General features: G+C 35.8%; 2 protein-coding genes across 3 annotated transcripts; both read left to right on the forward strand.

Annotated features, from left to right (window-relative positions):
* The first annotated feature begins 1,643 nt into the window (after nt 1–1,643).
* On the forward strand, nt 1,644–12,428 carry ABCG24 (P-loop containing nucleoside triphosphate hydrolases superfamily protein). 2 transcript variants are annotated; one of them, XM_078981685.1, is made up of 14 exons: nt 1,644–2,076; nt 2,438–2,514; nt 2,615–2,878; nt 2,971–3,034; nt 3,129–3,275; nt 3,353–3,387; nt 3,541–3,614; nt 3,699–4,606; nt 4,679–4,975; nt 5,059–5,547; nt 5,622–5,770; nt 5,846–6,135; nt 6,256–6,389; nt 12,253–12,428. In XM_078981685.1, exons 1-14 carry the CDS (start codon nt 1,850–1,852, stop codon nt 12,407–12,409), a joined length of 3,312 nt encoding a protein of 1,103 aa, XP_078837811.1. In that variant the 5' UTR covers nt 1,644–1,849; the 3' UTR covers nt 12,410–12,428. The 2 variants fall into 2 exon arrangements, with proteins under 2 accessions (XP_078837811.1, XP_078837810.1); XM_078981684.1 differs by lacking the exon at nt 12,253–12,428 and adding an exon at nt 6,472–6,895.
* Nucleotides 7,485–11,474, forward strand: LOC145032766 (TMV resistance protein N-like). Its single transcript, XM_078981683.1, has 4 exons — nt 7,485–8,100; nt 8,270–9,365; nt 9,458–9,727; nt 9,821–11,474. Exons 1-4 carry the CDS (start codon nt 7,565–7,567, stop codon nt 11,471–11,473), a joined length of 3,555 nt encoding a protein of 1,184 aa, XP_078837809.1. The 5' UTR covers nt 7,485–7,564; the 3' UTR covers nt 11,474.
* Nucleotides 12,429–13,569: the final 1,141 nt, after the last annotated feature.

The raw sequence follows: 13,569 nt of genomic DNA on the forward strand, positions 1-13,569 counted from the left end.
ACTGATAAATAAGAGTGTGTGTGTGCATATATATATATATATATATATATATATATATATATATATATATATATATATATATATATATCAAGTATGTCCAGTAGATATATTTAATTTTATTAAACGGAAATGACAAATTTTCCAGTTGCTATTCGTTTTTTATTTGTATTTTGCTAAACATTTTGAGAATACCAATATTAATTATAGAGAAATTATCAACATTCTTATTTTTGTTTAAAGCTTCTTAATAGACATGCATATTTTTCAAATGAAAAAAAAAAAAAAAAAAAAACTAAAAAGGCTTAAAACAACCGGTTACCCAGTACCGGAACCGATTCCGCCGGTTTCAGTTCCGGTTCTAATATCACAATAATCGTCGGTTCCGGTTCCAGATAATTAGAACGGATACCTGCCTATGCTCATCTCTAAATATTTGCGAGCCCTTACCACTATTACCATTTTTAATCACCGCTAGCCTCATCACCATTAAATATCTCCAATCACCACCATTATCGTCTCCAATCACCATTACCTCACCACCATTACCATCTCCAATCACCAACAACCCCATAATTATTGCCATTTCCAACTACCACGAGCACTACTAATCATCACTATCACCAATCACCACCACCATGATATGATCGAGAATTACACTAAACCATTCACAGACAAAGGAGCACCAATTTCTTGAATTTATCATTCTTTATGGGATTTGATGAATTCTCTACTGCTTGTGCCCAATATTTGTTGTTTTCACATCTTTTAGATGATCATCTACACTAATTTGAAGAAACAAAGTTACACATACAAAACCCTGATTACATAATTCAAATTCCAAAATCTCAATTAAGTTTAATTATGTTATAAGAAAGAAATCATTGTATGAATTCAAACACCCATTTGAATGATACCATTAAATGACATTTTGAAAACACTTACTAGGGTTAGAAAATTCCAATTTAGTAATTGGAGGTGGCGAAATGGTCATATCAACATTATGATATGCATCATCTTAATATCTCTGGTTATTTGCTTAACGAGTTGAACTTTGATACATCAGAGATGTTTAGATGGTTGATTAACCAAAAAATGAAATCGAATCCAATCACACTCTCTAGTACCTTACCAACTTGTGTTGTTTTAGCCGCTTTAAAACCGAACAAGGAGTTACACAATCAAATTGTCAAAAACGGGCAAAGAAATGGTTTCCTCAACCATTGTTGGCGATGAAGATTCCAACTGCTGAAATGCAAGGGCTAGCAAACCTAGCCACAAGTTGAGGGTCAGGAGTAGTGATTCCAGGCAAAGAAGCAGATGAGGAAGCGTTTGCGGACGATAGAAGAACCAGAGTTTATATTTATAGTTATGGTCCTTGTAATTTATAACTTTTATCAAGTTTATTCTGAGCAAGTTTATTCTGAGGGCAACAAAGTCTTTTTCTACTATTAGTAACAAAGCTTAACTAAGGGTAACCGATCTAAGGATCACCGCTGTTACCAAAACCGTCCACATGGACCATCCATGACAAAAAGTCATCAATACTAGGACGAAATATGAGATTTTGGCCAAACCAAAGGGATCGAAACCGTATTTTACTCCGATTTGTATGTTCAAAACTTGAAATGCTGAAAACTGGTGGGTGAAGGTCAAGGACTCAAGGATACACACGATACTACTACACAGATTTGTCAAAACTCCAAAGAGATCCATGTCAAAGCCGGCAAGTTGGGACGTGGTCCGAATCCCAGATAAATTATTAATACTCTTTCTATTTCTAACTATTTCGACCTGAAATCTTGTTCCCCTATGCACGTTCAAGCACGCAGCTGCTGCTTCTTGCCGGAGAATGACCGGATGGAAACTTTTAGCCGCCGCCGTAGCTATTGTTGCTCTGCTGCTTTTCCCGGAATTCGTACAGTGTCAAGTGGTTGGCGACGAATTCGCCGGTCAGATCAACGACACTGCGTTCCTCCCGTTCATTACCCAGGCAGTATATAGCAGTCTCTCCAACGCCACCTCTACAATTCTTAATAGCGATGTTGGAAATCGATCCTCCTTCTGCGTTAAGGATCGGTAAGCAAGCTGTGTTCATTTGCATAGAATCTGTAGCATAATGCTAAAAGATGTAATTGAATTGGAGCAAGCGTAAGAGATTTGAATTATTTGGTAAAACGGATAGTTGACTAAACTCTTTGTTCAGTTTTTGGGAAAAGGGAAACAAAAACTGTAGCGACGATGTAGTTTTCTAGATATCGAACACGGAAAATTTTCAACTATACAAAATCATTTTGATTTTCGATTTGCAACAAACTTGACAGTCGATCTGCAATTGAATTTAGAAAGTTAAAGTAGAGCTCTATTTGAATGAAAAGTCAAATCAACATTTTCATTGGGTGAATTTGATTCGATTGTCTACTTTTTATGTTGTTAACAGAGAGGTTGAGTGGAATCGAGCTTTCAACTATTCTTCTAATTTGGACTTCTTGACTGCTTGCATTCTAAGAACCAACGGTATGATTCTAGTCTCTTACAAATCACTTGCCCTAATTTCGCTTCTCTGATTCTAGTTTCTAACGACTGCATTCTATTTGGGATTCCGATCATTCAACAGGAGATGTTACACAGCGCATATGCACAGCAGCAGAGTTAAAGTTCTACTTTGGAGGGTTCTTTTCAGGTAGCAGTTATATGAAGCCTAACAGGAACTGTAATCTAACCTCCATGATTTCTGGCTGCGAGCCAGGATGGGCATGTGCCACGTCATCCACCGATGATGTTGACATGGAAGATTCTCAGAATATTCCTGCTAGAACTCTCAACTGTCAGCCTTGTTGTGAGGGTTTCTTCTGCCCCAATGGTCTTACTTGCATGATTCGTAAGTATCATTGCTATTTGGAACACTAACCCTTGAATATTCAAAGACACTATCTTTACTAATTCATGAATCTTGTTTTATTTTTATTACAGCTTGCCCATTGGGTTCACATTGCCCAACTGCAACCCTTGATAGAGCTAGTGGCATATGTACACCGTAAGTTTGAGTCCCTTGTGTAAAAAAGCTCCTTCATGTTTGTTGCACTGGTTGGCATTTGGTTGAGAGAAACTTTATTACTTTTTACATGCAGATATTCTTACCAACTGCCACCTGGACAGCCAAATCATACTTGTGGTGGAGCAAATATATGGGCAGATATTCGCAGCAGTAGTGAGATGTTCTGTTCATCAGGCTCATATTGTCCATCAACTACACAAGAAATACCTTGCAGCAGCGGGTATTCATTCATTTATGTCCCTAAAACCAAAACATTTTCTTGCCAAATGCTCATATCCATGTCACTTGCAATTTCAGGCATTACTGTTCAACAGGCTCTACCTCTGAAAAACGTAATCCCTCCTTTTTCTTTTTCTTTATTCCCCTTTGGTGATGCTGTACTAGGATAAATGATGTTTATATATATATTGAGATCATGAGTAAATGTGTATAAAGTTAGAACTTAATGGGGAAGAGCATTTGACCTTTAGTGTCTTTATTTTCAGCATGCTTCAAGTTGACTTCATGTGATCGCAACAGTTCCCACCAAAATATTCATGCATATGGGGCAATGCTTATAGTAAGCTTATTACAGTTATATTTTATGAAATGGTAAAAAATAAACATGTAAAGTTTTATTTATTGTTTATGTATCTACTACTAGGCTGCAATATTTACTATTCTGCTCATCATCTACAACTGCTCTGACCAAATACTTAGCACCCGAGAGAGAAGGCATGCTAAAACCAGAGAAGCAGCTTCAAGGCGTGCAAAAGAGAAAGTGAAGGCACATGAAAGATGGAAAATGGCTAGAGAAGCTGCTAAGAAGCATGCAGCTCAAATCTCTCGTACATTTTCTCGTAAAAAGGCTGCTCCACAAACCGAGGAACTCTCCATATTACATCATGGTGGAGATGAAATCGATGATGATCAAACCACTTCAAATGTGTCCCATTCCTCTTCCAATGAGAACAGATTGGAGCTAAGCAGTCAAACATTTGATAGACAAGTAGTCGATAAGGATCTTTACAGTTATGAAGGAGGTTTGAGCCGGAGCACAGAGAGTAAAGCTACAAATGGTAAAAAGAAAATGCAAAAAGAAAAAGAAAAGGAGAAACAAATTCATACCCATAGCCAAATCTTTAACTATGCATATGGTCAGATTGAGAAAGAGAAAGCCATGCAAGAGAATCAAAACCTGACTTTTTCTGGAGTAATCTCAATGGCTGTTAACACTGAGGTGAGAAAAAGACCTAAAATTGAGATTGCTTTCAAAGATCTTACTCTAACTTTAAAAGGGAAAGGGAAGCATCTGTTGAGATGTGTGACTGGTAAAATCATGCCTGGAAGAATCACAGCTGTGATGGGCCCATCTGGGGCAGGGAAGACAACTTTTCTTAATGCAATAGCTGGAAAAGCACATGGATGCAGTATAACCGGTTCCATTTCTGTAAATGGGAAACCGGATTCAATCCATTCATATAAAAAAATCATTGGATTTGTCCCACAAGATGACATTGTCCATGGGAATCTGACTGTGGAGGAGAATCTCTGGTTCAGTGCAAAATGCAGGTATGAAACTAAAAGAGTAAAAGAGTAAAAGTACGTATATATATATGTTGATGTTGTTATTTTTGTTTGTAGGTTGCCAGCAAAGATGCTGAAGCAAGATAGGGTTTTGGTTGTTGAGAGAGTTATAGAGTCGTTAGGTTTGCAAGCAGTGAGAAGCTCTTTGGTTGGAACTGTAGAGAAGCGTGGGATTTCTGGAGGACAGAGGAAAAGAGTAAATGTTGGTTTGGAAATGGTAATGGAACCTTCTGTTTTGATTTTAGATGAACCCACTTCTGGTTTAGATAGTTCATCTTCTCAGTTGCTTCTTAGAGCTCTCAGAAGGGAGACTATTGAAGGGGTGAATGTTAGCATGGTTGTTCACCAACCAAGGTAAAGTAATAAATAGTAGTGAATTAAATTTTGAAAGTTTGAATTAAAATAATAAATGGTTTGGTTTTGTACTTTTGTTGCAGCTACTCTTTGTTCCAGACGTTTGACGACTTAATACTTTTAGCAAAAGGCGGACTCACTGTTTACCATGGACCAGTAAGGAAAGTTGAAGAATACTTTTCAGGGATGGGGATCAAGGTTCCAGATCGTGTTAATCCTCCAGATTATTTCATAGATGTTCTAGAAGGAATGGTGAAACCAAGCACGGGTTCAGGTGTAGTAACCCATGAACAGCTTCCAGTTAGATGGATGCTTCACAAGGGTTACCCTGTACCCCCTGACATGCGTAGAAACTCTGCTATGTTTCCAGAAGGTGAAGCTTCAGTTAATAGTAATAATGATGCTGGAAGTGCCACAGAGGAACATTCCTTTGCTGGTGAGATTTGGCAGGATGTAAAGACAAATGTGGAGGTTAGAAGAGACGTTTTACGCCATAATTTCTTGCCAACTAAGGATTTGTCAAACCGCATTACTCCTGGAATTTTCATGCAGTATCGATACTTTCTCGGAAGGTATCTGATCCTTCTTCTTTATTAGTTTTTTTTTTTTTTTACATAATTTTGAATGAATGTTTTTTACTTTTAAGGGTTGCTAAGCAGCGGTTACGGGAATCTAAGCTACAATTAATAGACTATTTAATCTTATTACTTGCTGGAGCATGCTTGGGTTCGATTATTAAATCAAAAGAAGAGACTTTCGGGGCTCCTGGATACACTTACTCCATTATTGCAGTATGTAAGTATCACTGGTCACTGTTGTTACTGTTACTGATACTGATACTGACAAATGGTGGCGTGTGGGGTTTTGCAGCTTTGTTATGTAAAGTTGCGGCGTTGAGAACGTTTTCATTGGATAAGTTACAATATTGGAGAGAGCGTGCATCTGGGATTAGCAGTCTGGCTCATTTTCTAGCTAAAGATACAATTGACCATTTCAGTACAGTGATAAAACCTGCGGTTTATTTGTCCATGTTCTATTTCTTCAGCTACCCGAGATCTTCTTTTGCAGAAAACTACACGGTTTTGTTGTGCCTTGTGTACTGTGTCACTGGCATTGCCTACATGTTGGCCATATTTCTTGATCCCGGTCCATCACAGCTGGTGGGTAACAAATCAAAATAACATAACCCCACCCTATTAATTAATTACTTACCAACCATTTTTCATTAAATAAGCGTTTAATTTACAAAGTTTAAAAAAGTCTTTATGGGTTATATGCAGTTTGCGGTGCTGCTTCCTGTAGTTTTGACTCTTGTGTCGACACAGACGGAAAATAGTGACTTCTTGAAGAATGTGTCAAAGCTGTGCTACCCTAAGTGGGCCCTTGAAGCATTTGTAATTGCGAATGCAAACAGGTAATGATGCTTTGAAATATTATATTTGTATTGAAGAGAATAAGGCGTTGGTTTGAAAATTGAGCTTTCATGAAACCAACAGGTATTCTGGGGTGTGGCTGATTACGCGTTGTGGGGCACTTTTAAGATTCGGATACAATGTACATGATTGGGGTCTTTGTATATTCGTTCTTATCATGATTGGTGTTCTTAGCCGTATTTCCGCCTTCTTTGGCATGCTCATTGTTCATAAGAATTAATTAAGATCTGACAGACAGACAAACACTCAACTCCCAAATCTCAATGTTTCATGTTTGCTTTGCAGCATATAAGAGAGGTATCAAATGAATGTTGTATTAGTGAGATATAGTTAGTTAGTTAGTTATATTAGGTTATACTTGTAGTATACCACGAGTAGAAAAGTTCATTTTTTGAGTTTCATTCATTTTCATTTGTTTGTGTGAAAACTGAAAACTAAAAACTAAATGATTATTTCTTCCAAAGCTTATTATTCATTGTTTGTAACACCTCAAACTTCATATATTATTTTAATTCTTATATCAATTGTAAAATGTTGTTTATTTGTTTGACGATGACACACCAATGGCATGTAAACGTTTTTGAAATCATCTTTAGTAAATGAGCATCAAATTTGGGATTACATTATTATTTAATAGCATTAACCTCAAAAAGTACATATATGTTGTATCTATTTACTTTAGGTAAGAAGAATTGGCTACGTTACAGGAATAAAACCCTGTCCACTTATGTATATCCCATACATAAACCCTCAATTTGAACCTATCATAAAACCCTGCCCTAGTTTTCAACCTACTTTATTTCTCATTCCAAAATTTAGTAACAGTATATGTTACGTTTCACTAAAAATGGAATTATGTCGTCCCTGATTTATATAGTTTTAGCTTAACAAATGTTTAATGTTAAAAAACTAATGGAAGTGATGGTGACTCACTTATAATCTAATGCTTAAAAGAGTTTCACCATAAATTTAAGCCGCCACGTACCCCACGAATGTAATTTCCAAAGGGTTCTTGTCTCTTTCACTAAACCTTCAATCTGTTGTAGATTACAAAGCTCTTTGCCTAAATATATTCATCTTCTTAGCCTAATAATCTGAGCTTATAAATGTTCTTTTTTTAACTTGATCTTGATCTTGACATTTCCTTTTTATTTCCATGGATTCCGAAAGCAGTTTCGATGAGCGGTATACCCTCACATTCACCAAATCTTCATGGCAAACTCCTCAATGGAAGTATGACGTGTATCTCAACTCCATACATGAAGATCCAGATAGACATGGAAAAACATTTACAGATCATCTATACACAACTTTAGCTGGAGACGATATACACACTTTTAGAGCTGATGGCTTTGATCAACTGCCACCAAGTGTCAACGATCTTGAGGCAATTGAGGGGTCAAACATTTCAATTGTTATTTTTTCAAAAGAATATGCTTCTTCAAGGTCTTGTCTTGATAAGTTAGTGAAGATCATGGATTGCAAGAAAAGCATCGGACAGTTGGTTCTTCCGGTGTTCCATCATGTTGATCCTAGTGATGTACGCAAACAAAGTGGGAGCTTTGAAGCTGCTTTTATAAACCATGAACATGAAGATTGTTTTGATCCTGAAAAGATTAAACAATGGCGAGTCGCATTAACCGAGGCTGGAAATCTAGCTGGATGGGATATACAAGATGACATCAATGGATGGTAACACTCTCATATTCACTATGCATTCTTCGTTTTTTACACAAGAGGATTTTACTAGAATATAAAATCGTTTATATATATATATATATATATATATATATATATATATATATATATATATATATATATATATATATATATATATATATATATATATATATATATGCAGGTATGCCGAAGAATTCATTAAAGATATTGTAATAAAGGTTGTGCAAAGACTAAAACGTAACAAGTTTGTTGTAAAGCATCCAGTTGGTTTGCATTCACGTCTCTTGTATCTAAAAAACCTAGTGGCTATATTCGGACAAGAAGATGTGGGTGTAGTTGGGATCTATGGTATGGGTGGCATTGGTAAAACAACCATAGCAAAAGAATTCTATAATGAAGCCATTCTTCACTATGAACATACTTGTTTTCTTGAAAATGTTAGACAAGAATCAAAACAGTTTGATGGTCTAGTTCGTTTACAAGAGCGACTTCTTTCTGCTTTAAAAGGAAAGAATCATAGGGTCACAAGCGTTGACCAGGGGATTGATTTAATAAAAGAAAGATTAGGTTGTAGGAGAGTTCTTGTTGTTCTTGATGATGTAGACCACTTGACCCAAATAGATTCTTTAATTGGAGAATCTTTGTGGTTTGGTAAGGGAAGTTTAATCATTATGACAACTAGAGATGAACATCTTCTAGATCAGGCTAAAGTTGATTACAAATACGAGATTAATGAATTGAACAATGAAGAGTCTTTGATGTTGTTTAACTGGCATGCTTTTAAAAGCCCTATTCCATTAGAATCGTTCAAGAACATTCTGGAAGACATTGTAAAGTATGCTGGACGACTTCCATTAGCTCTTGAGGTCTTAGGATCTTCTTTATATAACAAGACCATGGAAGAATGGAAAAATATGCTTGAGGAACTTAAGCAATTTGCTCCAGACGATGTTTTGGAAAGATTAAGGATAAGTTTTGACACTCTGGATGACACGGAAAAGGATATATTTCTTGATATTGCATGTTTTTTCAATGGAGCCGAAAAAGAATTTGCAATCAAGATATTTGATGGGTGTGGATTCTTTGGAGCAATTGGAATTAGTACCCTTGTAGACAGATGTTTACTGAAAGTCGACATGGATGATAGGGTTAAAATGCATGATCTGGTTCAAGATATGGGAAGAAAAGTTGTGTGGGAGAAGTTTCCTCAAGAGCCCGGAAAACGTACCCGATTGTGGTTGCAAGATGATGTATGTAACGTGTTGATAAAAAATGAGGTATGATCATTATTTTCTAGGAGAATTTTCAAGCTTAAAATCTTTATTTGTAGCAAGTTTTTTAATGCATTTATTTTATATGTTCTTATTAGGTGACCGAAGCGATTGAAGGTATGATATTGGACCTATCGACACAATCTCGTTTTAGTACAAGACCTTTTTCCAAAATGCCAAATTTAAGATTGCTTCAAATCAATAACATAGATCTTGTTGGAAGCTTTAGAGGTCTTTTTAAAGAGTTAAGATGGCTTTGTTGGCATCGGTTCCCATTGGAGTCTTTACCAATGGATTTCCATCCTGAAAAACTTATTTCACTCGATATGCAGAAAAGTAATCTTCATGTATTGTGGCGCCACACAAAGGTCTATTTCTTTAATCAAATTTTATGTGTCACATCATTATTCTTCATCATCATCTAAAATTTCTTCTCTTTTTATTTTTATTTCGATCAACAGTTTCTTGGTAACTTAACTATGCTTGATCTTCGTGAATCAAAGTCCCTCAAGACAACTCTTAACTTCAATGGAGTACCAAATCTATCCGAACTAAGACTTGGAGGGTGTGAAAAATTATCCAGTATTCATACTTCAATCGGGAATTTGGAGAAGCTAGTCAGCTTAGATCTGGAAGAGTGCAAGAATCTCAAAGTTCTTCCAAACAGCATATGCAATATAAAGTCACTCGAAGAATTAAAACTTGGTAAGTGTGTAAAACTTAGAGGACTTCCCCATGAATTTGGGAATCTAAAAAGCTTAAAGACTCTTGATGCTAGTCATGTTGGGATCAAACGGTTACCTCACTCAATCGGGGATTTGACTCAGCTCGAGTCTTTGAACTTGAACGGGTGTAGAAACCTCAAGAATCTTCCAAGTAGCATTTGCAATTTGAGATCAATTGCTATTCTACATCTTAAAGGCTGCTCAAGTCTTGAAAGTTTACCAGAGCAATTAGGTGATTGGAAAGGGTTGAGAGAGATTAATGCTAGTGGAACTAGGATTCAACAATTACCTGATTCAATCGGCATGTGTGAGCTTATAAGTCTGTCTATAACCGATTGTTCTACCCTCAAAAGTCTTCCAAACAGTATATGCAAAATGAAGACACTCAACATTCTACGTCTCACTGATTGCTCAAATATACAAGAATTACCAGATGAACTTGGAGATTTGGAACGCTTAGAAGATATTGGTGTTAGTGGAACTAGCATAAAAAGATTACCTGATTCTATTCAACAAATACCTTATCTACATACTTTGTTGCTAAACAACTGCAAGACTCTTGAAAGCCTTCCAGGCAGGAATCTAGGGTTATCATTGATTCGAGTTTTAGCACTAAGAGATTGTAATCTATCAGATAACGATTTCCCAAATGATATGTGGAATTTGTCAGGGCTAATGGTGTTAGACTTGTCAAACAACAATTTTTCTAGCTTGCCTTCTGGACTTAGTCAACTCTACAATCTGCAGGTGTTATATGCTGGTGGTTGTAAATCATTGTTAAAGCTCCCAGATGTATCAGGTCTTGAAGTTTTAAGGGTTGTAGATTTGAAGTATTGTAGCAAGTTGGTTGAAATTATGGGGTTGGAGAATCTTTCATCTTTACAAGAAATTTACCTGGACGGATGTAGTAGTTTATCAATGGTAATGGACAACTTCTTTCTTCAGGGATATGGTCGAGGTCTATGTGATAGTAAGTTTTATGTTTCAAGGAGGGGGATTCCAGATTGGTTTGAGTTTCAGGGAGTGGGGAAATCATCAATGTTGATTGATACTGATACAGATACACCTTCTAGTGTTGAAGATGGTTCCTTGCATTTGATGATTTGGGTTGATTACTTTTTTGGAGACGATGGTGATAAGTTCTTTCATATTGGTGTTAGGGTTGACAGCAAAACAAGTGGCGTTAAATGGGATTGTGAAATTACTGGAAGGCAGTCAGTAGAGTCGTGCATGGTTCTAGGACCGATGATTAAAAGCGGAGACATAATTGAAGTTTCATTTGAGTTGGAAGCGCACAGAGAAGATGTGAAGGTGGAGAAGTTTGGAGTTCATCTATTGCCTTTGCCCATCAACAACTGTAGCCCTGATGTTGAAGTTACCGTCGTTTAAAGAGATCAAACTAGCAAAAAGATAATGAATGTTATGTCTTATAAATGAATAGATTTTGTAAAGTACAAAGTTGTAAACATTTACTAATTTAGCCTAATTAATGAAGTAATTAATCATTTTTAGCAAAAAGTTAGGAATTATTCCAAAATAATCCACAAAACCATAGGTAATTAGAGTGGGCTAATGTTTCATAAAATAGTCAACTCTTTCGTGATAAGTATAAAAAAATTCATTTTGAACTTGTAAAACTGTAGTTTTTTGGAAACCTAAGGCTTCCTCTTAGCCACCAAAAAACCTAAGGTTCTGTTATTTATTTATTTATTATTTTTTTTTGAAAAAAAATCATGAAATCATAACATATATATGATGGCTTAACGAGCTTTCAACAAGTTTAAAAAAATGAAAAAAAAAAGAAATAAAACTATAGGCTTCATACGAAACCTATGATTTTACTATTTTTTTGCGTTCTTTCTTTCTTTCTTTTTTTTTTTTTTTTTTTTGTAAAAGGTTATCCATGTGGTTTGATTTCGTTGCGTTTTTCGTCACTATGGTTTGGTCAAAATTGCACGTTTGGTCCTTAATTTTATGTATGTAAGGGACGAAAAACGCAACAAAATCAAACCATATGAACGATCCGAGTGCAAAAGAAAATTTAGGGACCAAACTTGAAATTTTGATCAAACATTAGGAACGATTTCAGTAATTTACCCTTTAAAATATTATTATGTTGAATAAAATAAGGCGTTTTGGTTTGAAAATTGAGCTTTGGTTTGAAACAGGTATTCTGGGGTGTGGCTGATAACGCGTTGTGGGGCACTTTTAAAATTCGGATACAATGTACATGATTGGGGTCTTTGTATATTCATTCTTATCATGATTGGTGTTCTTAGCCGTATTTCCGCCTTCTTTGGCATGCTCATTGTTCATAAGAATTAATTAAGACCTAACAAACAGACAAACACTCAACTCTCAAATCTCAATGTTTCATATTTGCTTTGCAACATATAAGAGAGATATGAAATGAATGTTGTATTAGTGAGATATAGTTAGTTATATTAGGTTATACATGTAGTATACCAGGAGTAGAAAAGTTCATTTTTTTGAGTTTCATTCATTTTCATTTGTTTGTGTGAAACTGAAAAGCAAAGCAACCGGTTTTTGCTTTTACCATCCCATTCCCATGTAATAATAATATCTCCATAAAACTGCCTATGTTCCGGCTAGTGAATTAGCTAGTAAATGATTATTTGGTGAGGCTTGACACCTCTCTTCGAAAGCTTATTATTCATTGTAATATCATTTGTAACACCTCAAACTTTATATATTATTTTAATTATTATATGAAATCAGATCAATTGTAAAATGTTTATTTGTTTGACGATGACATAACAATGGCATGTAAACGTTTTTGAAATTTATTTGTTAAATGAGTATCAAATTTTGGATTAGATTATTATTATTTACAGCCATTAAAAAATACAACTTTTTTGGAGCATTATGTCACGAGATGCAGCATGCCATGAGCACATGCGTGACTTGTTGTCTTGTTAAATTAAGCTTGCTAAAGCCTGAATGATTGAGTCCACAAAACCCAACCCGTTAACGTTAACCCGACTACTTACCATATTTATTCTTTCAATTAAAATTGTACGGTACAACGCTCTAAAGCATACGGTAGGAGGTCTTCAGTCTTGTCTATGTTCCCGCTATACCCTTCATAAATCTCTGAGGTTCTCTCTCGCCTATCGCCGCCACGACTGCTCTTCCTCAAGGCTCAATCGACCAGTTTTCTTCTACACCCCAACGCCCTCAATCGAAGAGTTCTTGGTAGAGGTAACATGAATGTGTATTTGTCTATTTATGTACCGTCTTTGCTAGTTTTTTTTTTTTTTTTTTTTTTTTTGTGTGTAATTTGACTTACACGTTGTTTGGTGTTTTGTTTTATATGTTCTTGCAACTATGGAAAATGACGATGCTATGAATCTGATGTTTTGTGGGATTTATCAGGGCTAATGGTGTTAGACTTGTCAAACAATAGTTTTTCTAGCTTGCCTTCTGGACTTGGTCAACTGTACAATCTTCAGATGTTATATGTT

Source organism: Lactuca saligna, chromosome 2 (assembly GCF_052625555.1).
Source record: "Lactuca saligna cultivar CGN05327 chromosome 2, ASM5262555v1, whole genome shotgun sequence".
NCBI lineage: Eukaryota > Viridiplantae > Streptophyta > Magnoliopsida > Asterales > Asteraceae > Lactuca > Lactuca saligna.